Source organism: Squalius cephalus (assembly GCF_949319135.1).
Source record: "Squalius cephalus genome assembly, chromosome: 10".
Taxonomy (NCBI): Eukaryota; Metazoa; Chordata; class Actinopteri; order Cypriniformes; family Leuciscidae; genus Squalius; species Squalius cephalus.
The window spans coordinates 3,305,125-3,326,173 of NC_137131.1; the positions used below are offsets into that span (position 1 = coordinate 3,305,125).

The 21,049-nt window shown below is 39.2% G+C and overlaps 1 protein-coding gene across 2 annotated transcripts in view; it reads right to left on the minus strand.

The window, feature by feature from the left end:
- The window catches only part of nav1b (neuron navigator 1b), a 66,344-nt gene extending 45,734 nt beyond the window's left edge, over nucleotides 1-20,610 (minus strand). For both annotated transcript variants that reach the window (XM_079884189.1, XM_079884190.1), the window contains exons 1-3: nucleotides 19,702-20,610; nucleotides 13,475-13,577; nucleotides 6,071-6,430 (exon numbers count right to left, since the gene is read on the minus strand). In XM_079884189.1, the coding sequence (XP_079740315.1) occupies nucleotides 6,071-6,430; nucleotides 13,475-13,577; nucleotides 19,702-20,332 (1,094 nt within the window). In that variant the 5' untranslated portion in view covers nucleotides 20,333-20,610. The remainder of the gene's footprint in view (nucleotides 1-6,070; nucleotides 6,431-13,474; nucleotides 13,578-19,701) is intronic.
- Nucleotides 20,611-21,049: the final 439 nt, after the last annotated feature.

The window sequence follows — 21,049 nt, forward strand, 5'->3', positions numbered from 1 at the left end:
CCTGTAAACAACCACCCTAGCAACAACAGCAACACCCCAGCAACCACCTACATGAGAAAACACTACTCGCAGTAAAAATCTACTTATCCAATTCCTTTTTCAATGTTTCAACTGTGAAGCTTTTCCCTTGAGTTCTCCGCGTAGACGACACCGTTGTCCAAGCGATCCCCGAAAACGATTAAAACGCTGTAATCTGCAGCCAGGCCATTAGATGGCGATAAAACACTATAGTTTAAACACGTAATACTCATGTGCATGACGTCATCGTTTTCAGAGATTCACGTTTTTGCTGTCAAAACTTACACTTTGAAACCCATTTTCAAAAGTTTGCGTTTCCAGGCGCCCAAAACGCCATTGTCGGGTAAATGAACGGCCAAAACGCATAATAACGTTTTTTTTAGGTGAAAACGGTGACGTGTAAACAGGCCCTAAGTCCTGTGTTTCCCAGTCATTCTTTGCAAAGTCTTGTATGTTGTTAAACTGCATTTCTGAGCGTTCCTGTTTCTTGTTTTTTTTAAATCTCTGCCCTTTTTCTGAATTCCCGTTTTGCCAGTGTTTGCTGCCCTGTTGCTCATTTGGATTGTTTGCCCGTGTGTTTGACGTTTTGCCTGTTATATGGATCACGATTCTGGATTGTCTCAATAAAGCTGCATTTGGATCGATGGATCTTGAAATGCTGAAGGCGGCAGATACAGATGTATTCAGGTCAAGCCCAAACCGATCTTTCAGCATCCCAGAGAGCACTGACCATAATTGTCACTGTAACCCAACCATGTGTTTCTTTAGGAGACTAGACTCTCAGTACTTCACAATCTCAGATGTTTCTGAGTCATTGTGAAAACGTCCTTTTATGGAAATGGTCGAGCTTTAGGGTGAAACATGAGAGCGTGATATCAGAGGCACAGGGACATATGGAGACGAGAACATGGATTGGCACTTAGAGCCTCGAAGATGAGATAATACAACAGAGGTTACAGTAACCTTCATCATCTTTATTTACATTGTGTCCAAATGTGCAAGTATCAATGTCATAAAAAACTAAATCATCCTCAAAATAAGAAAGAAAAAAATAAAATAAAATTGTATACAAAAGGCCTAAAAAAACTTTTTTCTGCCATGTATATTTATTTATTTATTTACTTTATTAACTATACATTAAAAATAGTGTATATATAAATACTGTTTTTAATATATACAAATAATATAATATAATTTAACATTATATACTAGTATTTATTATATTATTTTATACATTAAATTATTTATATATATATATATATATATATATATATTATTTATATATATAAAATAATATAATAAATACTAGTATATAATGTTAAATTATATTATATATTATTTGTCTATATTAAAAATAGTATTTATTAACTATACATTAAAAATATTGTATATATAAATACTATTTTTAATATAGACAAATAATATATAATATAATTTAACATTATATACCAGTATTTATTATATTATTTTATACATTATATATATATATATATATATATATAAATATAATATGCCATTCATTATATTATTCATATTATATATATCATTATATTTTATATAAATACATACACAAATAATATATAACATAACATAACATATAACATAACTTCTAATACTATTTTATATTATTCATATTATATATCATTATATTTGATATATACATACACAAATAATATACATGTAATAATAATTACATATACATAACATATGGCATAACATAATATACAATATGATATAATATAATATTATTTATTATATTATTTATTATTATATTATATTATTTTTGGTTACACTTTATTTTAAGGTGTCATTGTTACAGTGTAATTATATATTTAAGTACTGAGTAATATTAAGCAACTACATGTACTTACTATAGGGTTAAGGTGGGATTAGGATTTGTTTGAGGATTAGTTGCATGTAATTATGCATAATTTACTCTTATTATTACGGTAAGTGCAAGTAGCATATGTAGCAAGGACACTATAAAATAAAGTGTTATCTTATTTTTCATGCCTGTAATGAGAATTTTAGGGGAAAATATTTCATTGTCAAGAAAGTAATGTCACAATCTTAATGATGCTAAAAATATGCCACTGGTCCTAAAGACAACTATAACAAAACACAGCACTTGTGAATCCCTTAGCATTAGCATTAAAGATTCAGGATGGGTTTGACCATGAATGGGAACAGAACGGGTGAGTCTCAGGGGACACAGTAATACACCCACACCGCGCCGGAGCACATGGCAACACACACAGGAGCTACAGCCTCGGGCCAGACACAATCAATACACAATATTTGTCTAACTTCAGACTTCGCTTTTTGCTTATATTTGTAAATTGAGTCCAAACTGCCGCCAATCAGCAGACATCAAAAAACATAACTTAGCTCAACTACTTTAGCTTGCAAAAGCTAATATTTTGTCATCTTCCAGCTTAGCTCCTCCAGATATGATATGTGCTAAGCTGTGCTGTTCTGTCCAGTTTAAATGGCACATCTCAAAACTAATCACAGCCCTTCTACTGTCTTTATACAGTATATCAATATGGTACTCATTCACTACATATTACAAATCAAAAGCATTGTGGTATTAACATCACATGCACACTCGAAACACTATCGCTCAAGAACGTGGAATCGATCGAGGAAGACTAAAGCGTCTGCGAGGGAAAACCTTAGCTCTCCTCATCAGCTCATCTCCATGGTTACCAGATTCAGACTCATCTTCCCTGAATTAACTCGTGCAATTCTTCTGCACAAATCACCAATACGCCACTAGCTGTCAACAGGAACAAAACAAAACAACTAAAGGCCTGTATTACAAAACTTGCACTTAAAAGATAAAAAGAAAAAAACACTTAATCTTAATTAAATGCAGGAAAACTTACCATGCAATTGAATTAAGCCTTTTCAACTAAACAAATAGTTTGATCTGATTATTTTGTCCTATAGTTTTGTAGTTTGAACTTAAAATCAGTGATTTAAACCAACAATAAAGTGAATAAATTCGTAATTACTCAATTTTAGTAAGGCAAGTATGTACATAAAAATAATTTATCTTAATTTTTAACACACGTTTAGTTTGCCACAGCACTGACATTCGCACATTTATGTTCATTGAATGATGCAACAATTACCGTAGTCAACATATAACCATCCCACAACCTCACCACAAGTCCCACTCTTCAGCACAGTGCAACAGTGTGGTTCCAGAAGTAAAAAATACAGGAAAATTAATTTTTAATGATAACTTACAAATCTTTACAGACAGACCTATTGTGATCTACGAGATTGTTAATGATATTTGCTTCTGGTGAAGCTGTCAGTTATTTCAACTTAGTTTTAAAATAATCGTGTTTAACAGTGGAATTCCTGGTGAAAACTACATTACCCATGATGCTGTGCGGAAAATTCCACCAATCAGAGAGTCGAAACAAGCAAAATGCGCCAATAGATCTCTTTAGCCCCGCCCACTTCCATGAAGCACGGCGAATGACATAATCAAGTCGATCTCCCTACAGCCTACGCTCTCAAAATATTTCAATATTTCAATATAAATGCATATTTTGTAATAAACATAACATATTGTTTATATTTTTATAACATTTGTAAAAAAAAAAAAAATTGAAGTTTTATATTTCTTAATCGTTTTTATTTAGATTATGCTGTCCGCAGTGCTTCACATTTTCAAACAGTTTGTAATGTTAAAATTCACCTTGCACTCTATGCTGACCACAAAAACTTCAACAATAGAAACTCCAAGATAACTGAACATTAAACACTAACATTTCCCTTTACTCGAAAATGCAGAGAACTAAAAATCCACCCATGCAGTTTCAGTTAATGCAACAAAAATGATTAATGTAGTCCCAACACAATGAAATTAAGTTGTGACAAAATGTTCGCAATTGTGTAACTTTAGCTTATTTTAAGTAAGCAAACTAAACAAGCAGCAAAAAAATGTGAATTAAAAAAAAGATTTAATCAGCACAATTTGACAAAAATATAAATGCTTGCATTTGCAAGACATTAACTGGCCCAATAATGTAAGTGACACTTCCTTCAACTGACCCAAAACTGTCTCTGACCATCCGTATTGTTAAGGCCTGTTCTTCTTTATGCAAGTCTCTCTCTCTCTATAGTAGAGAGTGAGAACGAGGGCTGGATTTGATCACCCCACCATCATGCGGCATTCTCTAAATCCCTCTGCATGAGCTTCCCAGATAAAGCCCAGATTCACGCCCAGGAGAACTGGCCTGGATTTCATCATCTCAATACACGTGCAAAGTGTGTATTTGGGGGTGTGTGACCGAGCAATGAGCTGTGCTGATAATTTCAAACTCTCAGAAGAAAAAGAGCAGATAGAGGAATTAGAAAGACGATCGAGGCCAGTAAAGTAGTCAAATGTTCCTGAGATCAAACTCCCTGCGGCTGTGTGCGGTCCGAGTCCAAGAGGAACACAAGGTCACTCCCGATGGCATGCAAATTATAATGATTAGAATGAAATCGAGACCTGACAGATGGCTTGACTTTGCAAAAAGACACAAATGGTGACTTGGCTGTTATATATAAATGCTGCAACTCGCTGTTAGAGCTGCACAGAAAAGGTTTGGCTTCAAAGGGTAAAATTCAAAGGGCCAGAAAGTGTAAGGTTGCTAGTTCAAGCCATCACCATTGCGCCCTTGAGCAAGACGCTTAAACTGGAATTGCTCCAGAGGGATTGTCACTGAGCTGCAAATCACTGGATAAAAGCATCTGCTAAATGCCTACTTGCTATTATTTTGGTGTGTGCAATCTTGCTATCTGCAAAGCTGCTAGCTATCAAACTACTAATGAACAACAAACTGTGTATTTATTATTTTTACAACCGCAAAATGAACAATGTTACTATAGGCTACAATCAACTTGCCCTAGTGAATGTTGATGGGATCCAAAATGACAAAAAACATGGATTGTTATATATAAAGATACAGTTGCATAAGATGTATGTATATATATATATGTGACCACTCCATTTAGATGGACAGCACATGTCCACTATCCAGAGTATATATGGTGTCTGTTTCATATTTGTGTTAATCTAGCCACAACTAAATGACATTTGAAATCTAATTTAAAAATATAAATATAAAACAATGTGATTTAAACAATAAATTCACCAGAAACGCCAGCACTATCGGCAGATTTTGAAACGCTCATGACTAGAAACTCATGACTCAATTTTATTTTATTTTTTTGTTGTTGAAGAAATTAACACTTTTATTCAGCAAGGATGCATTAAATTGATCAAAAGTGACAGTAAAGACATTTATAACATTACAAAATATTTCTATAGCAAATAAATCCTGTTCTTTTGAACTTTCTATTCAAGAATCCTGAAAATAATGTATCACGGTTTCCACAAAAATATAACTGTTTTCAACTGGAGTAACGATGCTAAAAATTCCGTTTTGCATCACAGGAATATATTACATTTTAAATTATATTAAAATAGAAAGCATTTATTTTAAGTTGTTATAATATTTCACAATATTGCTGTTTTTACTGTATTTTTAATCAAATAAATGCAGCCTTGGTGAGCAGAAGAAACCCCAAAAGTTTGAACGGAAGTGTAAAGAAATCATTTGTACATCAGCATCACCATGGTCACTAATCACAAATCACAAAGCTAATATGACTCATTGAGTTCTCACTAAGTAACTTTTCTGCATTTCCGAGTGTCCTGTACAAAAGTCTGAACCCCCTGTATTAATGTTACGAAGCTGCGGCAGAACCAGGAGGGCTTCGTCATTCCCAGCATCCCTGCAGGTCTCTCTGGTACTGTGGATAATTAGCATGACCCTCTTTGATGCTCTGCTCACTGTTGCCTTTTTAATCTAGTGTACTTACATGGCAGGTTAACAGCCGTACTGCGTCTCCTGGTCTCATTCTTGACATTCGAGTAGCTCTTATGAACACTCCAAATCAGACATTATGATCCTCTTCATAAAGTCTTCCACTAATATTTTTCAAGCTGAGAATGTTTAGCAAACAAACACATGCAGACACTCACCCATTGGCCAGATTGTCATCGTCTTCATCATTAAGGCTCTTGCAAAGCACATCTGAATCACTGAGGTAGCCGGACTTGAGGTCGCTATCTCCAGCGTCCAGGCCTTCGATGAACTCGCTGCGTGCCGTGTGGCTGAGGCGGCTGGAGCAGCGAGCGGGCATCGTTTGAGAGGTGTATTGGGACGAGGCTTTGGTTCCCGACAGATAGCTGGATCCGGTTGAGGAAGGGGCATCACCGGCTTGCAGACGGGGACTGGACTGGCCGTGGCGCCAGGAGAGAGGCGAGGAACGGTTGGAGAGGCTGGAGATGCTGCGAGCGTTGGTTTCATCACTGTCGTAGCACACGCTGCTGTCCAAACAACTGTAGATGGAAAGAGAGGGTTACTGATGCATTCAAAACACAACATAATAGGGTTGTGGGATGTGATGAAGGCCACAGGAACTCATGACCTACTAAAGAAAAGGATGCATGATCATCTTCATCTGTTGAGGATGCAGATTGCATAACCAGATGCACCAGCTCATATGAATAATATAACAGCTTCCTCCACCACATAAACTCTGAGTTGCTATTTTTACCGACTTCTCTTCATCAGACAGCTGCGAAATACCAGAAATGCACTAGTGCTTTGAAATATTTGATGCTATGAAGGCAGAAAATGCACACAAACATGTTGGCTTTGGGTTATTCGGTTAGTGTTACCCAGGGATGTTAGTTTGGCATGTTATTCTTACAGGTGGGTCACTTGGTTTAAAGTCACCATGAAATCAAAACAATACTTGTGTTTTATGGAATATTGCAGGATTTATTACAAATAGTTTTTTCGTGCACATCATAATTTATTGTGCCGTCATAATCTTTGATCAAAATAACTTCCCCTTTCTCTTGCAGCAACATCTCTTCTCTTTCTCTGATGACGAGGACGGGGCAACCTGTCACTCACATGAGATCCACCAATAGCAAACCACAACCATCCAATCAATTCCCCACAGACCAAATCAAGCCCCGCCCTACATATGGTCTAGTTTCAGAAGCCATTTTACTCACATATATGCCACAATAGGGAAGAAAAGACAATCGAAACTTCCATTTCATGCCAACTTTAATAATGTTTAAAAAAACAATTATTGCGATTTTTCTAATAAAAGTTTTTAAAATGCTTTAAAAAAAATTGTTTCAGGTTTGCTGTGCTTGTTTGTAGGTCTGCACAATTTGTCCAATAAAATTATATATTATATAAAATTATATATATTGTGATGATATGATCAATATGGCTATAAAGTAATAATAATCATTATATTATCATTTTTATTATGATTATAATTATTAAATAAAATATTTAAAATAAATATATTATTGTAATAATCCTATTGTACTGTAAAAATACAAATCGAGCATTTAATATTAATGATAATATCTATGTAAAATTAAAATACTAATGCTTATGTCTAATTTTCTACAACCTTTAATCTGGCATTAAAGCAGAGGACCTGGACAGGAGATAAAGGACTGTATGGGAGTTTTATAGTCAGAATAAATGCTTTATTTCTCTGTACTTTCAAAAAACAACTGAAAATAACACACACACCCCCTTATTTCACTGCATTGGCCGAACTGACGGCCCAGCCACTCCCAAACCTCATGACCTGCTTTTCCATTCTCTTTCAGTGCCACATCACATCCTACTTGAAGCCAAAGCAAAGTTCCTGCTCCCTCCAAGTTGTGCACTGTGTGGCAAGGCTATTTATAGAGTTCTTCTCATTACTAAAATCAACAAGCACAGTAAGGGCAAGATCAGACTTAAACTACTCTTTTACATTGTCTGAATAAAGTCTGTTTGCCCATAAAGTGACCAGCACAAGGCCATAGCATTGTGACAGGTTGCAAATGCATTGTTATGCAATTGTTAGGATGTTACTAGGAATGTACAAGTGTTTACCTCCAAGTCCTCATGATGAGCTGGTCACTAGGGGCCCTATTTTAACGATCTGAAACGCAAGTATCAAACGCAAAACACAAGTAACTTTGTGGGCGGATCTCAGGCGCTGTTGCTATTATACCGGCGGGATAAATGACTCTTGCGCCCGACGCAAATCTAAAATGGGTTGGTCTGAAGTAGCTTCATTATTCATAGGTGTGGTTTGGGCGTAACGTGAAATAAACCAATCAGAGCAACATCTCACATTCCCTTTAAGAGCAGGCGCGCTTGTTCCATGGCGGATTGCTATTATAACGGCGGATTTGCCAGGAGCGGTTCACAGCCGAGGAGACCGACGTTCTCGTCAGGGCCGTAAAACACAGAGAAGTGACATTGGGGATGTAGAAACACCCAAATTAGCTTCGGTTAAACAGGCGTATAATCATTTGGGTAAATGTATAAGCTAGATTTATGCCTATTTTTTCACATCTTCATGGACACCACAATGATTTCCCTCGTGTGGAATATTTTTCCTTGTAATTATGTATGGTTTGCAAAAATGTCAACTTCTGCGTCTGTGTAGATGAGAGAAGCAAAGTGTATGTGCGTTGTGCACACGCTACATTATGGCCAAGTTTGCGCCCATAAAATAGCATCTGAACGCGCCACTGAAAACGCGCCACTGACTTTAGACGAGGTTTTTCCTGGTCTGTGGCGGAATTGTTTTCTGAAACTGCAAAATAGCACCAGGGAACGTTTGCGCCGAAACACGCCTCCTCTTTTCGCTGAACCGCCCCCTGGGAGCGCAAGTTCATTCCCTAATTTACCGACGTGCATCTGTGGAGGGAAAAGTCTCCGCTGTGCGTCGGGTGCAAAATAGGAATGATACATGCGTCGGTGTACAAAGTCAATTGCGCTGGGTGCAAGATAGGGCCCTAGGACAATTTTATCACATTTTGTATCTATTTTCAATTTTATCACATTATTATATCTATTGATATAATTGGCAATAGAAATAATGCCAATTATATCTGTAGCACCAGCACAAATGCACTTAGTATTAGTTTAATATTGCAATGTACAATTATAATATTATTACTATTATATAGTTTAAGAGTTTGATCAAATCACTAAACATAAACATTTGTAATAATCATTATGATATAACAAAATACTATTAAACATTTTGCCGGTTTTGATTAAAAACTCATTACACGTTATTACCAAACCATCCTGAATTGATAAAAGGCTTGTTTGCAAAAGTAAACGCATCACAAGCTGTTTTCCTAAACAAAAAAAAAAGCATATGAAAACTTAATAGCGTCCATGTGGTTCAGTAATTAATCACATTTTCCCATTCAAGTGCATCTTGACAATAACAGACTCCAGGTGTACTCTAGCGCAGCAGGTGTATGATGTGAATGGACATGAAAAATCAAACACTGCACCTCTATTTTGAGTCATCTTGAGTTGATTTAGTCCATGAATCTCCATGTCTTAAAGGATAACAGAAGCATCATGTTACAGAACAGCTCACTAGGCCAGGGCTTTATACACACATACATTAGCGTGGCTGTGAATCTGTGGGTTGAGTCTGGCTGATCTAGTATGAATCATTTTTACGCCTGCGCCATCAAGCCTTTGGAAGATCATCAGTCTTATACAAGTGCTGCTGTTAAAATGGAGGGTACATTAGCTGCAGGTCTAGAAATCATGCTTATATACTACAAAAAACGTTCTACTCAGAAACTTAGTAGGGTAGAGAATAGTAATCCTGCAGGGAAATGTTTGATGTTAGAAGAAAGGACAGGCTGAGATCTCTTGGGGCAAAACTGAGATAAAAGTTAGCACAATTGCTATGCTAAGCACATCTAGCACACCTTTGGGGAAGGAGAATACATTCATCAGGATGAAGCACAGAGCTGTCCGTAGCTTCTCTCTAGCTTACTCTGTCACTTGAATATGAACATATATCTTTTGCCGTCAGAACTGCTTTAATTCTTCATGGCATAGATTCAACAAGGTTATGGATTCCTTAGAGATTTTGGTCCATATTGTCATGAGAGCATCACGCAGATTCTGCAGATTTGTCTGCATATCCATGATGTGAATCCGTTCCAGCACATCTCAAAGCTGCTCTATTAGATTGAGATCTGGTGATTGTGGAGGCCGTTTGAGTTTAGTGAACTCACTGTCATGTTCAAGAAACCAGTTTGAGATGATTTGAGCTTTGTGACATGTGTGTTATCCTGCTGGAAGTATCCATCAGAAGATGAGTTCACTGTGGTCATAAAGGGATGGACATGGTTAGCAAGAACACTCAGGTCGGCTGTGGCTTTTAAATGATGCTCAATTGGTACTAAAGGGCCCAAAGTGTGCCAAGACTATATATAACAAACCATCACACCACCAGCAGCCTGAAGTGTTGATACAAGGCTGGATGATCCATGCTTTCATGTTATTTAAGCCAAATTCTGACCCTCATCTGAATGTCACAGCAGAAATCCAGACTCATCAGACCAGGAAACGTTTTCCAATCTTCTATTGTCCAGTTTTAGTCAGTCCGTGTGAATCGTAGCCTTAGTTTCTGTTCTCAGCTGACAGGAGTAATAAGGATCTTCTGTGTTCAGAGATGCTCTTCTGCGTTCAGAGATGCTCTTCTGCGTTCAGAGATGCTCTTCTGCGTTCAGAGATGATCTTCTGCGGTCAGAGATGCTCTTCTGTGTTCAGAGATGCTCTTCTGTGGTCAGAGATGCTCTTCTGTGGTCAGAGATGCTCTTCTGCGGTCAGATATGCTCTTCTGCGTTCAGAGATGATCTTCTGCGTTCAGAGATGATCTTCTGCGTTCAGAGATGCTCTTCTGTGTTCAGAGATGCTCTTCTGCGGTCAGATCTGCTCTTCTGCGGTCAGAGCTGCTCTTCTGCGGTCAGAGATGATCTTCTGCGTTCAGAGATGATCTTCTGCGTTCAGAGATGCTCTTCTGCGGTCAGAGATGCTCTTCTGCGGTCAGAGATGCTCTTCTGCGTTCAGAGATGATCTTCTGCGTTCAGAGATGATCTTCTGCGTTCAGAGATGCTCTTCTGCGTTCAGAGATGATCTTCTGCGTTCAGAGATGATCTTCTGCGTTCAGAGATGATCTTCTGCGTTCAGAGATGATCTTCTGCGTTCAGAGATGATCTTCTGCGTTCAGAGATGCTCTTCTGTGTTCAGAGATGATCTTCTGCGTTCAGAGATGCTCTTCTGCGTTCAGAGATGCTCTTCTGCGTTCAGAGATGATCTTCTGCGTTCAGAGATGATCTTCTGCGTTCAGAGATGCTCTTCTGTGTTCAGAGATGATCTTCTGCGTTCAGAGATGCTCTTCTGCGTTCAGAGATGCTCTTCTGCGTTCAGAGATGATCTTCTGCGTTCAGAGATGATCTTCTGCGTTCAGAGATGCTCTTCTGTGTTCAGAGATGCTCTTCTGCGGTCAGAGCTGCTCTTCTGCGGTCAGAGCTGCTCTTCTGCGGTCAGAGATGATCTTCTGCGTTCAGAGATGCTCTTCTGCGTTCAGAGATGATCTTCTGCGTTCAGAGATGATCTTCTGCGTTCAGAGATGCTCTTCTGTGTTCAGAGATGCTCTTCTGCGGTCAGAGCTGCTCTTCTGCGGTCAGAGCTGCTCTTCTGCGGTCAGAGATGATCTTCTGCGTTCAGAGATGCTCTTCTGCGTTCAGAGATGATCTTCTGCGTTCAGAGATGATCTTCTGCGTTCAGAGATGATCTTCTGCGTTCAGAGATGCTCTTCTGTGTTCAGAGATGCTCTTCTGTGGTCAGAGATGATCTTCTGTGTTCATAGATGCTCTTCTGTGGTCAGAGATGCTCTTCTGCGGTCAGAGATGATCTTCTGCGTTCAGAGATGATCTTCTGCGTTCAGAGATGATCTTCTGCGTTCAGAGATGCTCTTCTGCGTTCAGAGATGATCTTCTGCGTTCAGAGATGATCTTCTGCGTTCAGAGATGATCTTCTGCGTTCAGAGATGATCTTCTGCGTTCAGAGATGCTCTTCTGTGTTCAGAGATGATCTTCTGCGTTCAGAGATGCTCTTCTGCGTTCAGAGATGCTCTTCTGCGTTCAGAGATGATCTTCTGCGTTCAGAGATGATCTTCTGCGTTCAGAGATGCTCTTCTGTGTTCAGAGATGCTCTTCTGCGGTCAGAGCTGCTCTTCTGCGGTCAGAGCTGCTCTTCTGCGGTCAGAGATGATCTTCTGCGTTCAGAGATGCTCTTCTGCGTTCAGAGATGATCTTCTGCGTTCAGAGATGATCTTCTGCGTTCAGAGATGCTCTTCTGCGGTCAGAGATGCTCTTCTGTGGTCAGAGATGCTCTTCTGCGGTCAGAGATGCTCTTCTGCGTTCAGAGATGCTCTTCTGCGTTCAGAGATGCTCTTCTGCGTTCAGAGATGCTCTTATGCGTTCAGAGATGCTCTTCTGCAGACTTAGGTTGTAACGAGTGCTTATTTGAGTTACTGTTGCCTTTCTATAAGCTGATCCAGTCTGGTCATTCTCCTCGGACCTCTGGCATCAACAAGACATTTTCACCCACAGAACTGACACTCACTGGATATTTTATCTTTTTCGGACCATTCTCTGTAAACCCTAGAGATGGTTGTGTGTGAAAATCCCTGTAGATCAGCAATTTCTGAAATACTCAGACCAGCCCATCTGGCAACAACATCCATGCCACGTTAAAAGTCACTAAAATCACATTTCTTCCCCATTCTGATGCTCAGTTTCAACAAGTCTTCATGTCTACATGCCTAAATACCTTGAACTGCTGCCATGTGATTGACTGATAAAATATTTGGGCTAATGAGCAGTTGATACTTATACAGCAGATACATACTTTCCTGTAGCTCAAACAGTAGAGCATTGGCGCTTGCAACGCCAAGGTCATGGGTTCAATTAAATAAGAATGTAAATGTGTACCTTGAAACACAATGTAAGTCACTTTGGATAAAAGCATCTGCCAAATGCATAAATGTAACTGTAAATGCACATACATACACTCACTGGCCACTTTTATCGGTACACCTGTTTAACTGCATGTACATATATATATACTGTATATTCTAGTTGTGTATTAATGTTTGTACATCTGAGTCAGTAAAGCCTGGAGAGCAGCTGATTTCTGTGTGTGTTTGTTAATATTCGTTGATGGAAAGTGTTTCATTGTGTATTTATGAATGTGGCAGCCAGGTGTTTGAATGACTGAAGTGCAAACTCTCCCAAAAGACGTGGGAGGCTGCATGGTTGTGGAAAAAGTAATCGTTTGTGTATAATATAAAGCCTTGTTTATATTCATGCTCTTTGTGGCACAAATGTGTGTGAAGATTGTTTCCAAATAACATTGTGGTTCTTTCTCCCATGGTTCATTGAAAAGCAGCAGTTTGCATCCTCGTAAATTAGTTTGGCTGTGATTTTTCATGCCATAAACATGCGCTGGTTCTCTCTCACCTCTGGCTGAGCTGAGCTCCTCGCAGGCTGGACATGGTTTCCTCCAGGTTCTGTCTGAGATCCAGAACATTCTGAACCGTCCGTTTCCTTTGAGACTCGGGATCTGCACACATAATTAGCAACCAAAATACAATGAACAGTGAGTATGCAAAACAATGTTTCCATCAAGGAGCAGTATTAAAGCAAGCATCAGATCATAGGATTTTCATTGTATATTATATAAATGCATATACACCAAAGTTCAAAAGTTTGGAGTAAGTAAGCTCTTTTTTTAAAAGGAAATTTACACTTTTATTCAGAAAGGATGCATTAAATTGATCAAAAGTGGCACTTAAGACATTTTTTACTATCAATCACAGAATCCTGCCAAAATATTACGGTTTCGACATGCAGCACAACTGTTTTCAACATTGATAATAATCAGAAATGTTTCTTGAGCAGCAAATCATCATATTAGGATGATTTCTGAAGGATCATGTGACACTGAAGACTGGAGTAATGAAGCTTTGATTTTACAATATATTACATTAGAAAACAGTTACTTTAAATTGTAATAATTTCACAATGTTACTATTCTTTGCTATACATTTGAGTCTTGGTGAGAATAAGAGACTTCTTTCAAAAACATTTATAACATCTTACCTACCTCAAACATTTGAACGGTGGTGTATTAATGTAAAGAAAAAATATCAGTTACACTTTATTTCAATGGTTTACATTCTACTTACTATAAGTAACTTTGCAACTGCATGTCAACTAAATCTCATTAGAGTATTAGTAGACTGTTAGGTTAGGGTTCAGGTTAGTAGAATAAGTTGCTGAAAAGTTATTTACAGTCAGTAGAAAGTCTGTTGGTGGAGCATCAAAATAAAGAGTTAGCAGATATTAAGCAGACAGTCTACTCATACTCTAATGACTGCTAGTTGACATGTAGTTGCAAAGTTACATATAGTTAGTAGAATGACTAAAGTGGACCATCGAAATAAAGTGTAACCAAACAATCTAACATAAAATTGTTTAAAATCAGCAGAAAATTTGCATCTTTGAAAAAGATGAGTTTCTCAAAAAGTTTCAACACCAATATTTCCTCAATTATTCAAAGATGCTAATGGCAAAAGTACTCAACCACATTGAGAATTTAAAGACCCATGCAAGAGTTTGATAAAGACAAGTTCCCATTGAAACAGGAAGTTGACCTTTTAAAGAGCTTGTCTTGGTTTTTAAATAGCCAATAGCCTTTAGTTTACGTCAAGGCCTTCAAAGGTCTTCAACATTAACCCTGAAGGCAGCATAAAATGAGACAAATGCCAACAACCAGATAGAATCATTTAACTCCATGACCTACATTAAGAAAATGAAAACTAAGAATGAAAGTCCCAAGAAACTAATGCTGCCTGTTCGAGCAGTTGTAAACTGGCACACGATTTCTTGAAAACCTGCGGTTGGCTGGCGGTCAGCACGTCAACAGCATGTCCAATCAATCCCATGGTGCAGTTAGGCCCGACGCTTGCCCTGACATTATTAACGACTGGACTTACAGACGACGAGAGGTGGTTTACAAGCATTACTCTACAGCAGATAACTCATGTCAATCAAGTCTATTCCCATGAGAGAATTAACTCTAGCTAATTAATTACATCACTAGACAGACTTGGCATGGTGGAAATAGTAAATGAGGAGACAAGATGACAGTATTTCACTCGTTTTCACTGCAAAGGACATAGATGACACAACTGAGCTTCACCTGTGATTTGTCCTGACATCCACAGAAACAGGAAGTTATTATTTCAAAGAGCTTGTCTTTGTTTTTAAGTAGCCAACAGCCTTTCATAAACGTCAAAGCCACTAAAGGTGAAAGCTAACAGTCTTCAACATGAACCCCAAATGCCAACAATGAGATTATGAGAACCAGAAAGCCTCTTATGACTCCATCGCCTACATGAGAACAAAGGATGAATGTCTTCGTCTGTCCCAAGAAACTGTTTTCTGTTCAAGCAGTTGTAAACTGCCACGCAATCTCTTGAAAACCTCCTAAAAACTTTACTTTCTATTGTACGGTCAAATAAAAAGCAAGCATGCACAAAATGTTTAAATTGATACATTTGCATTATGTATACAAACACCCTCATATTCTGCATTGCAACCTTAAATAGTGTGTGCAATGCTCCGATGCAATCTCCAGCTCCATGGGAGATTAAACTTTAATATATGCTCTTTTTCCCCATATGCTTTGATCTGAAAGGGCACACTGGACCACAGCTTCATTTTGTGCATCACTGCTGCATATGTGAGCACTGGTGCAGTTTAATGATAGACAGAACAACCGGGGCTGCGTTTCCTGTACAATAATGTACTGTAATTCGCTGGTTAACAACCACAGAACGATGCACCGTTGGAGAAAATAACCAACTAGTCACGACCGTTTCCTGAAACTGTTAACATGGTCTCACCTCTGTCATTTGAACCACATTGGTTTAACAATACAGGACTGCTGTTAAAGAGTTCACACGCAGGTGGAAGAGGAATAACTTCTGCTAATTAATCTTTTCGAGATCTCAGAGATGCTGCTGTAACGAACATGGCAACTAATGACTACTTCACGGTTTTTGTTCCATGTCATTTTGCTTTATTGATAATTGATTCATCACAGGATCTCGCATTCGTCATACTCTGGAGTTCCCTTGCGCATTTTACACACATGCACACTTTTCAGATTCGGCCCTGATTGTAGTGTTGACACGCTAAAATATATAGATTAAAATGTATATATATTTAAACAGAATGAAAGATATAGAATTTACTGTATGTTAGATTGCTTATTGTGCCCAAGAGCATGATCTATTTAAGTCCACATGTTATTTAACAAGAAACTATGCTTCTAACTACAGGTTGAGAGCTATAGTTCCAACCATGTAAGTTTGCGATACTGTTTGCGAATGTTCGCTGGAATATGGTTTAAGCAAACGGCAAATCATTGAACTATGTTGGTACGGACGGAACTCACGACCATAGTTGGCAAATAATGCTTTCATGAAGCTATATATATATATGTGTGTGTGTGTGTGTGTGTGCGTGTGTGTGTGAAATAAAATATATTTAACCAGTTAAAAAAGTGGTAGTGCTCTCGTTCCAAACTCTACCAGCAGTTTTGTAAATGTTGTGATGTTATACATAGCAAAAAATGATAATCAGATGATATAATAATTATTTTAAATTGTTTTTCAAGCTAAAACATTCAAAAATCCTTAAAACAAGACACATTTACTTGAAGAAATGCTACATAATAATGATTCAAAGATTGGATATAAGTGTACTTTTAACTTGTTTTAACCAGTTTATAATGAAAATGAGTGAAAAAGCTCTCTCTCAGATATATGTATCTTTTTGTAAGGATTTTAAGATATTTTACATTAAAACAAGTCAAAAAGACTTACTATACAGTAAATGTATTTTCATATTGGTAACGTCAGATATCAGTCACCCTACTCTCTAGATATTGATATCGGTTATTTAAAAACCAATAGCGCAGTAACAAACATGATCACAGTCCCTCATAAAAGCTCAAATCCGCCATAACTTGCTCTACATATAGACTAGCCTGGTTAAAACCAGACCATTCTCAGTAGTAACTGAGTTATGGTCTGGCAAAGCTTCTTTAATAACTCATTTCCAAAGGGGCGTCACCAACGGACGTCGCTCAAATGCTTCTGGGTGCAATTGGATAGACCTAAAACTCCTAAAACCAACCAGAGCGATCGGCATCGTGTAAAGCTATATGCTGTGTCCCAATTCGCCTAAGTTACACTACGCCATAAAAGTATGTACTCTTTTTGTGAAGAAAATGTTTTTACTTTTGAATGTGTAGCAAAAAAGTAGGCAAGCTTTGGGACATACTACTTCGTCATCTTTATCGGCCGGATCTGTCGCGTGTATCCTGTCCCGTAAACTGCCCTGTCAATCATCTTGTCACAGTTAAAATCCTCTATTAAATCTAATTGAATTTCCTACCGTTTCGGAGAGAAATGTAGTAGCACGTTCATCTGACAGTGGGTCTTTCATGGAGACTGTCCTCATGTGTTTGCAATTTGAATAATATAATGCATTTAAAAGTTGGTGCGCTTCACCAACGGACGTCGCTCAAATGCCTCTGGGAGCAATTGGATAGGCTAGACCTAAAACCAATCAGAGCGATCGTCATCGTGTAAAGCCCGCCTCAACGTTTCTGATTGGTGCCGCGATTTCGACGGCATGGAAATGGGCTTGAATGAGCTCTTTGCCAGACTACTTGCAGAGCAAATCTAAATTTGCCGGAAGTTGTCTGGGTTTTCCCAGGCTACATATAGACTGTCACAAAGAAGCCAAATTTGGCCTCAGCTCTTTATTCCTTAAGCTTCCATATAACTGTTCCTCAACTCAAATTGTTGAGTTGAACTATTGTCTTTTATTGATATTTTAAGCCTTCCCCCTCAGAGGTTTGGACCTTCGTCCAGCTGCGCTGTACAATAGAAACTGAATGCACAGAGGAGAGAAATACTCCATTCTGAGCTCTAATTCAGTCTTGTGACCAAGAGTGGTATGTGTGCCACATACGTCTCATAAGGAGGTCTATTATGCAGTGGTTTATTATGCACAACAAATGAGCATAAACTCTATGTGTGATTATGATTATAAAAAGAAAGAACTTTGATATAGAGATCCGATGAATTATTCTAAGAGACCTTGTGATTAAATGTTCCTGCATAAAAAAAGTTGCCCAATAGCACATTGTTTTCTCTCTAAATTTAGAGAAGAAAAGCTCTGCAACCACGCTAGTGTTGGTTGTAATTATACTCTATAATTATACTTGTAAAAATATAAAAAAATCCTGAAGAATGAAAGAATGCATGCATTTTCTACTATAATTTGGAATCAATCCCAAAAGGACGCTAATGGGAATACAGTGTGAAGAAACAGAGACATTCCAACAGAATCTTTTTTGTTTTGTTTGTTTGTTCTGTTCTTACTTTTTGTTTCTGGGTTCTAAGAAAATTCCCATTTGGATCTTTTGGGATTGTTTTCAAATTATAAATCCGATCAGAATGCTGTATGGATTCGTGCACAAGAGCTACGGAGAGATGGCCTATACATTTTAATAAGGAGTTTAATCTAGGTCAATCGTTTACTCTTATTAGCCTTTAAACTCACCACTGAATTGTACCATGTTAAACAATGAAATGCAAGGAGGACGAGGATCTAAAATGAGATTCCAAGCAAAAAATTGCAAGAATTCAGGCCCAAATTGGTCATTCAAACAGATGAGCTCTGGAAACGGTAGAAATAGAGGTCATCCTTATGCACAAATGCAGGGCATGCTGTGTTTAGAGGATGGCACAAACTAAATGGGATATTTGTTTTAAGTGAAACAAACATACATCCTGATTAATGCCATTGACATTTCATACCTTAACAAGCATACCTCATAGAGTATCACACAATCTGTATGTAGCCAAATAGCAAGCTAAGGTGGTTATAATCAAATACAGTGTGTAAAGACTGAAAATTATCCCCTAGAAAGCCTAGTTGAATTTCATCACATGTCCCTACGAATAGATATCCAGTGTGACAGGTGATCGTGCATGCTTTTGTTCATGTGTTCAACAATAACATTTATCAGTGTCTACAGATCAAGACACAGTCAAAAGGGTTGATGACAAACAAAAAAACGAATTCATTATGACCCCTTTTTGTATTCCAGAGCCTTTTCCTTGCCTCATACTACCAGCGTCCCTGATAGCAGCCATTACCTCATTACAAATGAGAGAAGAGCGGCAACACCAGCACACACAGACGGAGAGACACACAAGCACCAGACAGCCGTTGAAAAGCAGATCTGTGTGCCGAGCATCACCCCAGAGCATTTTGTCATTCAATCATTGAACGATATTGGATATACGCCAAGGGGAATAATCTATGAGCGCAATCTCTATCCCACAAGTGTGAGAGAGGGCGGATGCACAATGCACATGCTACCCAGAACAAAGCCCTGCATTGTCCAGCTGTCCGAGACCACCTTTATAAAATCACAGCAACATGCATTCGAGAGATCTCCAAGTGCAAATATGGATCAAAACAACGGCGTGGTTGGAGTTTTCCCAATCAATCCACGCCATTCATCCGCCTTGCTGCCAATGGCAGCTGGTAGTAAGTGGGTGTGAAAACTGGTCGCAGAGGATTTCAACCGTACTCACCGAGCATTTGACTGAAGAGCAACTGCTCCAGGTCACCAAGAACAGTGACCACCAGCTCCGGGTCCACCTTGAGGAAGGGTTTATCGCCACCTTCCTCACCTTGACCTTTAGCCTCCGGGTCTCCAGAGCTCCCAGCCGCAGGTTTCTTCCCACTCGCTTTGGCTTTGCTGGAAAGGATATCGTCGTCGGACTTGCAGTCGTCGGATGTCTTGCTCAGGGGTTTTACTTCCGCGTAAGGGCCTCGAGGGATCCGACTTTGGCTTTTTCCCAAAGCACCAGGCGCCGCAAGTGGAGTGAACGTCTTGGGTTTGCCCTGGAAGAGGGAGTGGTCCGATTTGGACAGGTTGCGGGAGAGTTGGGAACCAACCGCCCCTCCACCGCCCGCAGGTTTGGGCTTGCCCATCTTCAGGTGTCCTGAGGCAGCTTTGCTCATGTCGTCGCACCATTTGGGCTCATAGAGTTGCATCTTCTTCTCGGCATCTGTCAGCACGGCCAAGTTGGTCAGAGACCTCTGCTTGCGGAGATTGGACGGCACCGGGATACGTCCCTCTGTGCTTCCCACGCGGTACACCTTCAGCTCGCTCCGGGCCACGCTTTGTGGCACGCCAGACTTGCCCCTCTTGGCAGCCATGCCCGCACCTTTCCTTGACGTCCCCTTTCTCTGTCTGCCTTTTATTTGACCCCCAAGCGTCTTCCTCTACTGGAGAGCATTTAGGACCAAATGAGAGAAGAGCGAGACCATGGAGGAGAGATTGAATGTGCAGCTCTTTCTCTCTTGCACGGGAAGAAAATGCCGTCCCTCCCTCAGCCTTCCTGTCAGGCTGCAGCTGCTGCCGCCCTGGTTCCCCTTGTCTCTCTCCTCTTTCTCTCACTCACTCGTTTTCTCTCCTCCCTTCACCAGACCGTCTTGCCGCTGAGCCGTGCAGCAGCCAAATGACAGCAGTGCTGCACGCAACAACAGTCCCTCCCCCCTCTCTCTCTCTCTCTCTCTCTCTCTCTCAGATGCATTTTCCGGTGTGTCTCTCTCTGCCTCAGCAGAAAGTGTGACTGTTAGGGGAGATGACAAATTGCAACACCAGAATGTAAACTGAATCCTGTATATAGTAGAGTGTATTTTCACACACATTATTTCTCCATCCACATAGTTTCTCCCCTCCCCCTTCCAGTGTCCAGTGCTGAATAAATTCGATAAAACAGCTATTCACTATGTGCCTGTAGGAGAAATGCAATCAATCCATCCATCCATCCATCCATCCATCCATCCATCCATCCATCCATCCATCCATCCATCCATCCATCCCTCTCTCTCTCGCTCTCTCTCTCTTTCTCTCTCTCTCTCTCTCTCTCT